Source organism: Mercenaria mercenaria, chromosome 5 (genome assembly GCF_021730395.1).
Source record: "Mercenaria mercenaria strain notata chromosome 5, MADL_Memer_1, whole genome shotgun sequence".
Lineage (NCBI taxonomy): Eukaryota > Metazoa > Mollusca > Bivalvia > Venerida > Veneridae > Mercenaria > Mercenaria mercenaria.
In genome coordinates this window covers 8,027,039-8,042,348 of record NC_069365.1, presented here as the reverse complement: position 1 = coordinate 8,042,348, position 15,310 = coordinate 8,027,039, and the positions used below count along the sequence as shown (strand labels likewise).

The following is a 15,310-nucleotide window of genomic DNA, read 5'->3' as shown; positions in this document are numbered from 1 at the left end:
ACAACGGTCCACAACATGCCTATTATAACAATACAGAATAATCAAAGGTTTGAGAAGACAGATGGAAGCGGGTTTTAGCAGATTTCTTTTTTGACTGTTAGAGTTAATGCTACTTGTTAACATATTAGATGAAGCAGAGAGTTACTACTTTTAAATATTGTCTGTTAAAAAATACAATCGCATTAAATCTTTTGAGAGGACATATTTCATCTAAACAAAGGAAACAGAAAAAACGTTTGACCTACCTACCTACCTACCTAACCCAACCTAACCTAACCTAACTACCTACCTACCTACTTACCTACCTACCTAACTAACCTAACCTACCTACCTACCTCCCTTACCTAACCTACTTACCTACCTACCTACCTACCTACCTAGAGGTCATTTATTACGTCTACACCAAAGTATTAAGCATTTGTTACGGTTTCTTGGATCTGGTCATGCAATATATAATAATGTTGAATTGTATGTTTGTTTCGCGAGATGTTAAGAACCTGGCATTTACTTGGGTTGAAGAGCATTTCCCATTCACTTTCCCATTTCTGTAAGGTGTCAAGAGCTTGTTGTAAATTATTGCAATCAGTTGTATTATTGATAGTGAGATAGACAGCTGTGTCATCAGCAAAAAGTCGGACCTTGGATTTTACATGATCAGGTAGGTCGTTAATATGGAGAGAACAACCACATGGGTTCTGCCTATTAAGAAAAAGCGAATCCAGTCAAGAGTGCAGCCTCTGATACCATGCTCATGAGGTTTGTAAAGCAGTTTAGTGTGACTAACTTTATCAAAAGCCTTGCTAAAATCTGGCTAGGTCATCAACCAATTGTATGAGTTGCGTTTCACATGAGCGGCGCTCTCTGAATCCATGATGCAGTTCATATAGGATGTTGTACCTAGATAAATGGGAGGAAATGTTTGATGCAATAATGTGTTCTGTCAGTAACTCTGAAGAGTTTGTGTATCGGGAATTATGTTAGTTAAATTGCTCTAAAAGTAGAGGGTTAGACAATATTCCTGCTAGATTCCTGAAGGATACAGCATCTTACTTAAAAATTCATGTTACAAAAGTACTTTTATAGTGAATAGTTCAATTGTTAGCAATTCTGTTCCTGAAGATTTGAAAAGTGCTAAGGTAAAAACCTTTATTTAAGAAAAATGAAAGGTTTGATGTTTCCAGTTATAGACCTGTAATTATTTTATCAATAGTACCTAAAAGTCTTGAAAGAGCTGTTTGTAACCAGTTGGAATCTTTCCGAGTCAAAAATAGTTTACTGTATGAATTCCAAAGCGGTTTTAGAGGAAACTACCCTACCGACTCACGCCTTATACACTTGTCTGATCACATAAGAAATCAAACATCAAAAGGACTGTATACAGGGATGATTATGTTATATCTTCAAAAAGCTTTTGATACGGTCAACTACCAGATACTCTGTCTTAAATTGAAGGCGAAGGCGATGGGTATTGAGCTGGTGGAGTGGGGTTCGCTGATATTTAACCGGAAGGACTTAAGCTAGTCATGTGAATAATACTATGTCAGATTTTGATATTATAGTTTGCGGTGTTCCCCAGGGTAGTATAATGGGACCTTAAATATCATTTTTGTGCTATGTGAATGATATGGGTATTAGCATTTGTAAAAAATGCAAGTTAATTTTGTATAGTGATGATAGCGCTATTCTTTTCTCCCATAAGAATCCTGATGTGATCAGTCCTGTTTTAGTTACTGAACTTGCTAATTGTAGTAAATGGCTGATAGATAACAAACTATCACTACACTTGGAAAAACAGAGTGTTTTCTATTTGGCTCGAGACGTAAGCTTAATAAAATTCATGACTTTTCAGTTCATTGTAATGAGCATACAATTAAGGCACAGGACACTGTAAAATACTTGGCTGCTATGTTAGATAAAGATCTGTCTGCCACTACTGTTGTTAATAATATTGTCAAAAAAGTCAATTCTAGATTTAAAGTTTTTATATAGGCAAACAAGTTATTTAAATGAAACATTAAGAAAAACTCTATGTACATGTAATGCACTCTTACAGTGCCCTTTTCATTACGCTAGTTCGTCGTGTTATTGTGGGCTCTCAAAACATTTGAAGTGTAAACTACAAATTGCCCAAAATAAGATTGTGAGATATATATTAAATTATGAATGTAGAACTTCTCTGCGAGTTTAGTTATCTCGATTTTTTGAATATAGGTATACGCAACTTACACTTAATCATGTGTACAAAATATTTAATGATAAATGTCCATCAAAGTGGCACCAAGGACCTTCTGTGTCGTATCATAATTGACAAGAGAATGACTGATCTCAAGTCAACAAATATGGAGAAAAAGGGATTAATTCGAGGGCTGAGGATATTGAGAGAGAACAGAGTTGTTGTAAAGGAATTAGTGACTGATGCTAGCGCTACTATCGCTGCTATGATGAGTATGTTTACCATAAGCTCCCTGAATGATAACTAAATAATATGAAAGTTATATGTACATAGATTTTACATCTGCATATTTCTAGCTCGACTTTACGAAGAATAAGTAGAGCTATCCTACTCGCGACAGTGTCACCCTTTGGTTAAGTTTTCCGTACCAGTCCACTTTTTTATAAAACCTTTAGAGATATAGCTTTGAAACTTTGAAACTTTGTGAACTATCACCATGCCCAGTTTTAAGCAAGATTACATAACTCCATCAAGGATTTTGTCTGAATTTTGGCCCCTTTTTACTTAGAAGTCTTGGTCAAGTTTTTTTGTACTGGTTCGTTTTTTTGTTAACTCTTTGACATATGAGTTTGAAACTTTTTGTAAACTGTTTATTATAATACTTTTTACCTGTAGGCAAGAGTACCTAACTCCATAAATTGTTGAATTATGGCCCTTTTTGGACTTAGAAATTGATTCAGTTTTTGTACAACTTGCATCCCTTTTAAAGTTTATGTTTTGTCAAAACTAATAGACATGTGGCTTTGAAACTTTGAAGTCTTGTTTATTATAACAGTCTCTGATTGTAGGTAAGAGTATGTAACTCTGTCAAATATTTGGCTCAGTTATCCTCACCACCGTATCCTCCCCCTCTTCCTCCTCCTCCTCCTCATCGTCGACGTCTTCGTCGGCGTTATCGTCATCGTCATCATCATCATCATCATCATCATCATCATCATTTTCATTGCGTTATCATCTTTAAACCGTAATATCATCATGACATAATATCATCATTTTAATTATCATCATATCATCATCACACAGTCAAATCAAAAGCATTTCATCATCATTTCATCATATCATACAATAATTATATTACTATGATATCATACAATCATCATCATTTTCATAATTATATCTTCTTAAATGCTGAAAAGCCGCATTCTGATCTATAATTGTGTCGGTGTGACGTTAAACCCAATAAAAATGTCACTAAGTTGGCACATGATAAGTTCTACATGCAAACGTAGTAAATAATATGTGTCCAGGTGAAGTATAACTCCTAAAACTTTGCACACGCATTAGCTATTGCGTAAACGTTTTTGTCATCACGTGTATAAGTGCTACTTATTTCGTCTGCACGGAATACTTATAACGTGTAGATATATAAGTAATATCGTGTACACATTTTAGCTATTTAATTCTCACTTTATGACTAATACGTACGCATGCAATAATATAAGTAAACTCTGTGCCATCGTGAATGTTGCTTTTATTTAAAGTAAGGTATCTTTAAAGATTCGTAACGATCCATCAAGAAGTAAAACCAAAATCTAAAGTACAAAAATGTTAAATTTACAACCCATCAACATTGTTCGTGATGATAAAGACCTTATAAAGATATCTGGAAAAATAAAGAAAACAGCCACAGAGTTCTTCAATTCAATACATACTATAATTGATATTTTAGTAAACATAGTGTCTAAAGAAAACCCAGAGGAAAACGTGTGCTGGAAAAAACGGTATCAAACGGAATTAACTATTACACAATTTGAATAAAATTTGAATTTTCAGCATAATTCTTTACAGACTTGTTGGTACGTTTAACTTTAGATAATATGTTTAGCCACAGTACTTCTATGAGAGTTTGTAACGCTTGCCTGTGCCTTCGTTTAGAGTTTGTAACATCATTCATTGGTTATAAACTTGTGTGGAACATGATATTAAAAGATATTGAGTGTGTTTGAGAAACCAGTTGCAGAACAATATTTTTGAGGGTATAACTTGCATTACATTTCATTGATATTATTGACTGTATAAATCTTGGTTTTGAAAACGTATAATATAAACTTTTATACTGGACAATGGCAGATACTTCTGTTTACTCAATCACTGATGACTATTTTTAAAATCTTTATGTTTTGATTAATTTATACGTTTAAAATTTAATAAAAGGACACAAATAAATGTAAATAATGCAATCATTATATACGTAAATTACCTGTACTCAGTCGTCGTTGTGATGTTGTCACATGTTGTCGTTGAGACAAGACTTATGTTGGAACGTACATATATACAAGGGCTTGGTATTTTCGACAATTTGACAGTGAACTCGTATCGTATTTTAGGATGTTTACGTAACAAAATATTAGGTACTGCACATTTATGATAACGTGAATACGCGTCATTAGATAGATAGATAACTTTATTACTTTCATATAGGCTACAAAACCCATGATGGCATATAATTTACATAATACAAGATATAGCAAAACAGTGGTGAACATCACACTATGCGATTTTTTTAATTGGAATTTAAAATTCTGTTCCGGAGAAGGTCAGAAATAGCTATGAGAAAAAATCTGTCCTCTAACCTTTTTACTACTGAAAATAATGCAAAACAAAACAAAACATTTACTGTAAATTGTTAAACAATTTGGGACTCGTGGCAGTAACTACTCCAAAAGTGTTTGTTTTATCTGACCTTCAGTATCATTTTAGTTTGCGTTAAAAAAAAAGAAAAGAAAAAAAGATACTCTTAGATATTTCTGACATTATCAAAATACCGACAGTGTAAAGAGTTTAGAAATTGTTATCGGTATATAATAGATACATTTACATAAATGAAAACAATAACAAATACATATTACACCTAACTATACAGATATACACGTGGCACATATCAATATATAATTAAAAGGATTACGAAGAAAATTACACTCACAATTTTACATACACATATATATATAATTATGTAACACATATATAATATAATAACAAAGGTGATATGTGACTAAAAAAACAGAACAAAACTAAACAGTTAACCTTTAACGAAAGGAGACAAAAGACAAAGGATAACTGAATGAGTTTCATTCCGAAAAGATAGTACAAAAATTCAGTTTTTTTTATCTATTTATTTATTTATTTATTATATATATATTTTTAGATATCATTTGTTTTCAAAGGTTAATTAGGAGAAATACGTATTTAATACATTGACTTATCTTTTTTGATAAGTAGTAAACATCGTTGTACAATGTGAAGACATCGTTAAGTTATCAAAACAACAACAACAACAGAAAAGAACGAACAAATAAACAAAACCGGCAACAACAACATCAACAATAACAACAACAACAAAAAAAAACAAAGAAAAGAAAGAAAAACAGTACGTCGGTGTACCATAATATCAGATGCGCCCCAAGCGCGGTGGTATTTAGTAGTGCCTGTCACTGAAATACAACTTTTTGGATGTTACTAAGATTTGAACTGAATATTTATCTTGAATCTTTTTAGCTCACCAGAGCACGAGCTATTGCGACCGGTCATTGTCCGGCGTCCGTCGGCGTCCGTCGTCCGTCGTGCGTCTTGCGTCAACATTTGCCCTGTGAACACTCTAGAGGCAACATTTGTATCCCAATCTTCATGAAACTTGGTCAGAATGTTTGTCTTGATGATCTCTAGGTCAAGTTCGAAACTGGGTTATGTGGAATCAGAAACTAGGTCAGTAGGTCAGATCAAAGGAAAAGATTGTGAACACACCAGAGACCATAATTTTTGACTCAATCTTTATGAAACTTGGTCAGAATGTTAGTCTTGATGATCTCTAAGTCAAGTTTGAAACTGCGACATGTGGGGGTCAAAAACTAGGTCAGTAGGTCAGATCAAAGGAAAAGCTTGTGAACACTCTAGAAACAACATTTTTAATCCAATCTTTATGAAACTTGGTCAGAATGTTAGTCTTGATGATCTCTAGGTCAAATTTGAAACTGGGTTATGTGGGGTCAAAAACTAGGTCAGTAGGTCATATCAAAGAAAATGCTTGTGAACACTCTAGAGACCACATTTGTAACCCAATCTTTATGAAACCCGTTTCGGCAAACTTAATTGCATTAGAAGTTCAATAAATGTTCTATAACCTATACATGACGTGCGTTCATTTTATCATAAAGGTACAGACATACGTATACAATTTTCGTTTTTGAAAATAATGCAATTTTCAGATAAAGTAAATAAAGTGAAGTTGAATTCCTGGAAGAACTGAACTCGTAGACATATCATTCTTTTAGGAAAAAATAAAGTGAAAGTAGAATTCTTGGGAAGATATTACAGACAGTTAATTAGTTGTATTGATTTACAAAACCTGTCACATTGTTTGAGGTATCATGGTTTGTTTTTCTCGAAACAGATTAAAGCAATTTTCGAAAAACGTTAAAAAGGCTCTTTATAACAGCACAGGAAATAAAATAGTTTTACTATCTTTACTTCAGTGCATGTGTGCATTTCATTGTATTTGGACAGACATTAACACAAGGTAAACTTTAATGTTATTAATTGAATTTCATCTTTTTTTACTTCGTTAAACATTTTTGGTAAAACACCACTTTTTCAACATTAACTATAGCCTAATACCACTAATCCATAATCCTGTTCAAAGAAAAAATCGATGGAGGAAGTAATGTAAGACTTTCGTAATATTTTGATAAATTATACTGGTTGGTGGTGGTACTGGTTGGTGGGCGTTCGAGATGTGGTAGTGTTGGTGAGTGGTGGTGATAAAGTTGGCAGTGATAATGGGTGATGGTGATGACAGTGGTAGGGTTGTTGGCAGCGGTGGTATTGGTGATGGAATTGGTGTTGTTGGTGGCAGTGATTGTGTTGGTTGCAGTTATGGTGTAGCTGATGGCAGTGATGGGTAGTGGTGGATGTTTGAAGTGGTGGTAGCAATTAAAGTGGATGGTACTGGTTATGGTGTTGCATGGTGGCGATAATTATGGCAATGGTGGTGCTAGTGGTAACAGTGGTTTTGCTTGTAGTGCTGGTGGCGGCAGTGGTGGTGCTAGTGGTAGCAGGGTGGTGCTGGGTGTGAACATGGTTATGCTGGTGGCGCCAGTGGTTGTACTGGTGGTGAAAGTAGTGTTGCTAGTGGTAGCAGTGGTGATTCTAATTGTAATAGTGTAGGTGCTGGTGTTGACACTGGTTATGTTAGTGGTGTCAGTGGTGTCAGTGGTGGTGCTGGTGGTTGTGTTTGGGGTAGTAGTAGTGTAGCTGGTTGTAACAGTTGTTGGGCTAGTGGTAGCAGTGGTAGTGCTGGTGGTTGCTGTTGGAAATTATTTTGTTGGTGGCAGTATTGATGAGAGGTGACAGATGTTGGTTGTGGTGGGTGTTGAAGTAGTTGTGAAAGTGGTGGTGGATGTTGATGTTAGTAGTTTGTTTTGAAAGTAGTGGTGGTGGTGGTGGTGAGTATTGGAAGAGGTCACGGTGGTGACGGTGTCGGGTGGACGTGGGTGTTGGAAGTGTCCGCTGCGGTGGCTGCTAAGGTGATGGGTAATCATTACGATTCTTGCGTGAAGGTAGAATAAAATTTCGAAAAAAATGCGATAAATAATGTACAAAATAACTTTAAATAAATGTTTTCTTACTTTTAGTTATATTTAGTACAATATTAATTATGAACGAATAAACAAGTTACCCTCTATATAAGAATATATTTTGAAACAATATAGAAAATTATTTTTCTCTCTCATTGAAATAAATCAGTCTCTTTTGTATCGTTTAATTTTAAATGCTTAATATGATACCCATTTGCGTAGCTTACATTGAATACGGCGACGTTAAATAAAATGTTTTTAAGCATCATTAATTTTTTGCGGCGCATTCAAAGTCTTATGAAACAAGTTTTTAATAATGCACGTATAAAAGCGACAGAACATTTTTAAGTTATGGTGATGAAATAATTAAAATAAGTTTGCAAATTTGATTTCCTCTTTGGTAAGATATTCTAAGTACACCTGCTGTTTTCTGTTGTTAAGTTATATACACAGATAATATGTTAATGCTGGCGATATGATGCTTTTTGTGCATATGACCCTCAAGTTTAGAAATAGTGCCGAAATCTTGCACCGAATGACGTCATCCTCTCATTCCCAATATAGTTTGCAAATATATGCATACAATTGAGATAGTCATAGAAACAGTTTTATATCTGCTAAAACATACCCCCCCCCCCCCCCCCCCCCCCCCCCCCCCCCCCCCCCCCCCTCTTTTGATGATTGTCCTTTAATATTCAAAGTTTGAAGAAATTCCATTATTGGGAAAAATTTTGTACATATCTCCCATACATGGAAATATTAGCATACGCCTTTAAGTCTAGACATATATAGCTTCCACTTGAAATGCTGTTATCTGACTGTAGCCGAATTCGGAGCTCTTTGCATATATCCATGTAAAGACTAGTTTAGAATTCTAAAGACTAGTTTAGAATTCAACGTAACAGTCTATGCATTCGGTTGAAATCTGTAAGAAATAGACATTATCCACAAAAGAATTTAAAGGCCAAAACAACAAAAAGGAACCACGATTCCGGTAAATCACATGTTACCACATTATATTTCGGCAAATAATAATTCTCAGTGATGACATAATACCCCTGATCTTCATCTGAAAGTTATTAATATCTTATGACCCGCGTTAACTTTATCATAAAGGTGCAGTGCATACGTATACAATTTTCGTTTTTGAAAAAGTACAATTTTCAGAAAAAAGTTGATTGATAAAGTGCAATAGAATTCCTGGAAGAACTGGACTCGCCAAATAGTAGGAAGTGAAAGTAGAATTCTTGGGAAGATATTGTAGGCAGTTGATTTACAAAACCTGTAATATTACTTGAGGTATCGTTTTTCTGAAAACAGATAAAATATATTTTCGAAAAACTTTAAAAAGATTCTTTATAACAACACAGGAAATAAAATAGTTTTATTATCTTTACCCAAGTGCATGTGTGCATTTCACTGTATTTCGACAGACATTTTCAAAAGGTAAACTTTAATGTTATTAATTGAATTTCATCTATTTGTTTTACTTCGTTAACGAATAAATATACGTTATCTTTGGTAAAACACCACTTTTTCACCATTAACTATAGCCTAAATACGACTAATATTTAGTCCAGTTCAAAGATAAAATCGATGAAGGAAGTAATATAAGACAACCAACACAACATTCAACTCTTGAACAGTTTCATGTATTATTGTCACAGTGAAAATATAAAATAAAACTGCAGTTTCTTCTTAAAATGCCATTGTTGTTGTGGTGGTACTGGTTGGTGATGGTACTGATTGGTGGGAGTTCGAGTTGTAGTAGTGGTGAGTGGTCGTGATAGAGGTGGCAGTGATGATGGGGGTGGCGATGGTGATGACAGTGGTAGAGTTTGTGGCAGCGGTGTGTTGGTAATGGTATTGGTGTTGTGGGTGGCAGTGATTGTGTTGGTTGCAGTTATGGTGTAGGTGATGGCAGTGATGAATGGTGGTGGATGTTTGAAGTGGTGGTAGCAATTACAGTGGATGGTGCTGGTTACGGTGTTGCATGGCGACGATAGTTATGGCAGTGGTGATGCTAGTGGTAACAGTGGTTTTGCTTATAGTGCTGGTTGCGGCAGTGGTGGTGCTAGTGATAGCAGGGTGGTGCTGGTTGTGCACATGGTTTTGCTTGTAGTGCTGGTGGCGGCAGTGGTGGTGCTAGTAGTAGCAGGGTGGTAATGGTTGTGCACATTGTTATGCTAGTGATAGCAGGGTGGTGCTGGTTGTGCAATTGTTATGCTAGTGATAGAAGGGTGGTGCTGGGTGTGAACATGGTTATGCTAGTGGTGGCAGTGGTTGTGCTGGTGGTGAAATTAGTGTTGCTAGTGGTAGCAGTGGTGATTCTAATGATAATAGTGGTGGTACAGGTTGTGACAGTAGTTATGCTAGTGGTGTCAGTGGTGGTGGCAATGGTAGTGTTTGTGGTAGTAGTGGTGGTAACAGTTGTTGGGCTAGTGGTAGCAGTGGTAGTGCTGATGGTTGCTGTTGGAAATTATTTTGTTGGTGGTAGTATGATGAGTGGTGACATATGTTGGTTGTGGTGGGTGTTGAAGTAGTTGTGAAAGTGGTGGTGGATGTTGTTGTTGGTAGTTTGTTTTGAAAGTAGTAGTAGTGGTGAAGGTGGTAGTGGTGAGTACTGGAAGAGGTCACGGTGGTGACGGTGTCGGGTGGACGTGGATGTTGAAAGTGGCCGCTGCGGTGGCTGCTAAGGTGATGGGTAATCATTACGATTCTTGTGTGAAGATGGAATAACATTTTAAAAAAAATGCGATAAATAAAGTACAAAATAACTTTAAATAAATGTTATCTAACTTTTGGTCATATTTAGTACAATATTAATATGTCATCACCAGTATATGAACGAATAAACAGGTTACTCTCTATATTAGAATATATTTTGAAATTAAATAGACAATTATTTTTTCTCTCATTGAAATAAATCAGTCTCTTTTGTATCATTTATTTTTAAATGCTTAATGTGATACCCGTTTGCGTAGCTTACATTGAATGTGGCGACGTTATATAATTATAGGCTATTAGCTTTGTATCGGGAAATATGCACGAGATCTTCAGCGGAAATATTGCGCGACTTTAGGAGCGCAATATTCTTCCACTGAAGAACGAGTGCATATTTCCCGATGCAAAGATAATAACCTTTTTATTACATACGCATCTACACGTATAAATATTATGTTAATATCACAAATATGTTCAATAGCCTGAATAGGATTGGCAATACTGAACTAAATAGAGAAAAATAGTGCATCAACACACACTGAATTACGTCACGCACCCGATATAAAATTCAGGCGTCAGTATATGGAAAAATATTGACGTTTCCGGTAACAGTGTAACTTAACGGGGAATAGAAACGAGTATGTAATAAAATGACATATTTATAAGCAGCACTAATTTTTGCGGCGCATTCACAGTGGTGGTTCAAGAAAATTCTACTGACAAAAGAAAGATAGCAAGACAGGTAGTTCTGCGCGTTCAATAATGTAGAATTTGAATAAACACTTATTTTGTATGTGCTTGATGTTTTGCTAGACTGATTTTAAAAATAGACAGAGCAGCAGGTTCAAATTCATAAAACAGTAAAACTTCTACATAGTCGACCGTAGGTCGCACAAAGAGAGGAAACTGTTAAGAATTCAGCTTGAGTTTGGACACAGTAGAGTTAGGACACAGTAGCAAATAAAGTAGTTCAAATTATTTTCAAAGGGTAAGGAAGCTATATTCATATTAATAACAAACTAAGCGTGTGTTTCATATATTATAAAACCGTTTGAAGTTAGTCAATTGAAAAAATAAAACCTTTACAATTGTCCAATAAAATCATTGCAAAATACTGGCTTTTCAAATGTAGCATAAATCGTCTTTTATATTGCAGATGTAAGGGTATTATTATTTACATTTTATATTGTTTTATTTTTTGATTATATTTTAGATTTTGCTCATTTGATCTTCAAGTGTTATGAGCTTGTATCGTAGTTGCTGTGGAATACGTTTCCCGTTTAATTAAGTCTTGTCTTAGAGTAAAATATAAGAACAAGAGTAATGGAGCTATTGACGATATTACAAAATTAGAAAATGAAAGGATACTTTTAAAATTATACATACTCATGGATATGAATTTCTCTAGTGCCAAAATTCTAAGGTTGACGCAAAATCTTCCCACATTGCTGACAGAGAGTGAAATATACTTCCTTTATAGCTCATTCTTCAAACCAACCTCAATCTTTCAAGGGGACGATATCAATTTGGTCACGAAAAGTTTATTATCCCTTTCCGACAGAATCACAATGTCTGGCCCCTGAGAAATAACTAGTAAATTACATGTACTTGTAAAATTACGTACAAGCATCAGAAATATTTAAATGATTTCTAACTTGACAAATTACTAATTAGTTTAAGAACAGTTAATGTGTAAAACTTTTACTTTTGCAGTACATCCGGAAATATGCCTAAGCGACTGGACCCAAGAGACATCCGTTTTACACATGATTCAGTAGATGAAACATTTGATGATGGGAGACACTTAGAAGACACACTAAGGGAACTAAAGGACGGGACAACTGACGTAGAAACGATACCAAGAATAACCGTTGTAAAGAAAGACGGAATGATATTTTCTCCTAATAACAGGCGATTATGGGTGTTCAAAGAATACGCAAAATTTCTAGAAAACAAGAATAAGGTATTAGAGGTGCCTGTAAAATTTGGAACCTCAGATGGGCTAAAATCCTGTGATATGACAACAACTAATGAAGGTGAAAATGTAGAAGTTCGGCCTAACGGATCCGAAAAATACGACAGAAATATTGAAACTGTAAGACTGTACGATGTTCTTTACAGCACCGACAAACTTTATCGATTTAGTAAATCTGGCGGCCATTATCAACGTTCTACAATAGATGATGAACTTAAAAGGTTCTCATCTAATGTAAATGAAACTAAACTGTTACCAGTCTTAAAAGTGGTGAAAAGAAAGGGTCATTTATATGCTCTAGATAACCTAGAGCTCTGGCTGTTGAAACAATGGCATGAAAAAAATCCTGAAGGTCTCGCTATTAAAGACAAAAATCTTCCTAAAGTTGCATCTACAGGTAACGTAAGGAATAATGGTTCCGGAAATGAAAGTCAAAATGAGCGTCCGGGTGTTACTAAAGATACAGTGAACAAATCAGATACCAATCATCAAGATGAAAGTCCAAGAAGCAGAAAGAGGGAAAAAAGCTTAGAATCTGTAATTTATCAAAGGGAAGTCAGTGATGCATGTCAAAGCGTTGAAGGCAAGGCAAATAAATTAGATTCAGATATTGAACTACAGAAACAAATTGGAGATATGGAACTAGACTTGAAAGAACAGCATGAAGAAAAAAATGACGAAGACCTCACGAAAAGTCATTTAGTTCCAACCGACCACTTGAAACATAACGATGTTCTGAATGGTGGTGAGAATGTACGAATAGAATTAAGACCATATAGGGAGCTGACAGAGATCTTTACAACAATAGATGAAGGGCGCTCTATACAGATTGTATGGGACGAACCGAAAAAGGATAAAGGGAAGAAATTTAAGCCTCTAACTAGACAAAAGCCGTCGCAAGAACGAAAGGATTTGGTGAAGTATTGTCAAAGTTACGAAAACCAGTCAAAAAGGTCATCTAGACGCTGAACTGTAAGCATGCAAAATGTTAAATGTTGATACAAAGACGTTGTTATGTATTAAAATAGAGAGGAACATCATGTGTCAGAATTGGACTTCTACTACGTATATAATGCATCTGGCGCTCAGAGACTGCAGGAGAATTTCTCATGCTGTTTAACAATGTCTCGTGACATTACATTGTATTTATAAAGCCTATATTAGGCAAACATAAAAATTGTAAAGAGTATTATAATTGTATTTTCTGTTCAGATTAATACATGTACATGAAAATGTTCTTCACTGGACAATTTAATATTATACCAGTTAACAGTTGTGCATATTGGATATTTTACGTTGTATATAATGATAGCAATGCCACATACTCAGTAAGATTTTATTTTAAATAAAGATTTTTGCTTCACCTACACGTACTTTATACTTATTTTTATATAATTTTCCTACTTTGATCAATGTATTAAAATGTTCCACATCTGACATTGTAGTGTTATACCTGTAGAAAGTGCACAGCCGTAAGTTTTATATCAATATTGTTATTAAGTCAAAGGGAGAATATTCAATAAAATCTAATTCTGAATAAAGGTTCGTTTCCATTTCTTGAAAATTTTAACGTTGCCAATACTGGTTTTTGTAAAAATGTTTGATAATTGTTCCTCTATTTAGATTAATGCACGGAAAATGTTTTTCTTGTTTCATTGTAGTTTTATACCTGTATTCAGTAGTCAATAGTTGTATATTAACTCTGGATATAGTGATAGGCTGATAGCACATTAAATCGAAGTAATATACTTAATAACATCTAATTGTAAATAAATATACCCTTCCTTTACTTCTTACTTTTAACGTTACTTATACTAAATTTTGCAAAATAGTTTGATAATTGATTTTCTATTTAGATTGATGCACTGAAAATATTCTACTTATGATATTATAGTTTTACATCTGAATACAATAGTCTATGTTTTTGTTTTGTTTTATGCTGTATATAGTGATAGTTGATATTAAATCAAAGAGATGATATACTCATATAAAAACAATTTAGATAAAGATTTGCTTCTTTAACATAAACTTTAAACTATCTGACACAACAATGTAATGTCTTTACGTTGCAAGTACTATTTTTGCAATTGTTTTTCTGTATTTCTCTATGTATGAAAAATGAACTTTTACTCTTGTAATATACATTGTACCTTTATGATGTTGAGCATAGCAGTATGTTAACGTTGTATATAATGATACTCATGTGTCGTAGAGAGGCAGAAATATAAATGAAACAAAACCAAACAATACTTTATTTATATAGCACCCTTTTAATAATTAACACGTTCAAAAGCGCTTTAGATAGCGCTAATGCAGCCGCTCAGGACGCCAAATTCATCCTCTACTAGTACAGACATGGAGCGATCTGACCAGAGGGACAGAGTGAGACAAAGCCCTAAGAACATAGAGAGAAAAAATACTTTACATTCATGTCCAGCTAGCTTAGTCTAGCTCTTCTGGATCTTTAACCTGCCTGGGGTATAGCACCTATACAAGCGAAGCGGTCTTTCATGAGAAGAACCAGTAATGGCCTCTTAGTTAGGTGGGAGACACTCGAGAGTAATTTAGAAATTTCCAGTGACTGGACCTAGATTCGAACCCCAGCCTCTGGCCTTTGGCAGTCAAACGTCTTTCAGTTAGTATTTGTTTTCCATTGTATATTGTCATCTTGTAGAATCTAATAATGTTTTCCCCATAGGTGATGACTCTACAGAATCCCTATGACCAATGAGGTGTCATTTCCCCCTGTCAAATAGCCTTTCAGACATAAGAAAATATCCATTTATATGGACGTAGCAGAACTTCCCA

General features: G+C 34.8%; 1 protein-coding gene across 3 annotated transcripts; it reads left to right on the top strand.

Moving 5' to 3' along the window:
* Positions 1–6,586: 6,586 nt before the first annotated feature.
* Positions 6,587–14,749, top strand: LOC128556853 (uncharacterized). 3 transcript variants are annotated; one of them, XM_053542602.1, is made up of 2 exons: positions 6,587–6,746; positions 12,241–14,749. In XM_053542602.1, the coding sequence occupies exons 1-2, from the start codon at positions 6,598–6,600 to the stop codon at positions 13,469–13,471; spliced, it is 1,380 nt and encodes a 459-aa protein (XP_053398577.1). In that variant the 5' UTR covers positions 6,587–6,597; the 3' UTR covers positions 13,472–14,749. The 3 variants fall into 3 exon arrangements, with proteins under 3 accessions (XP_053398577.1, XP_053398579.1, XP_053398578.1); XM_053542604.1 differs by lacking the exon at positions 6,587–6,746 and adding an exon at positions 8,953–9,102; XM_053542603.1 differs by lacking the exon at positions 6,587–6,746 and adding an exon at positions 9,114–9,249.
* Positions 14,750–15,310: the final 561 nt, after the last annotated feature.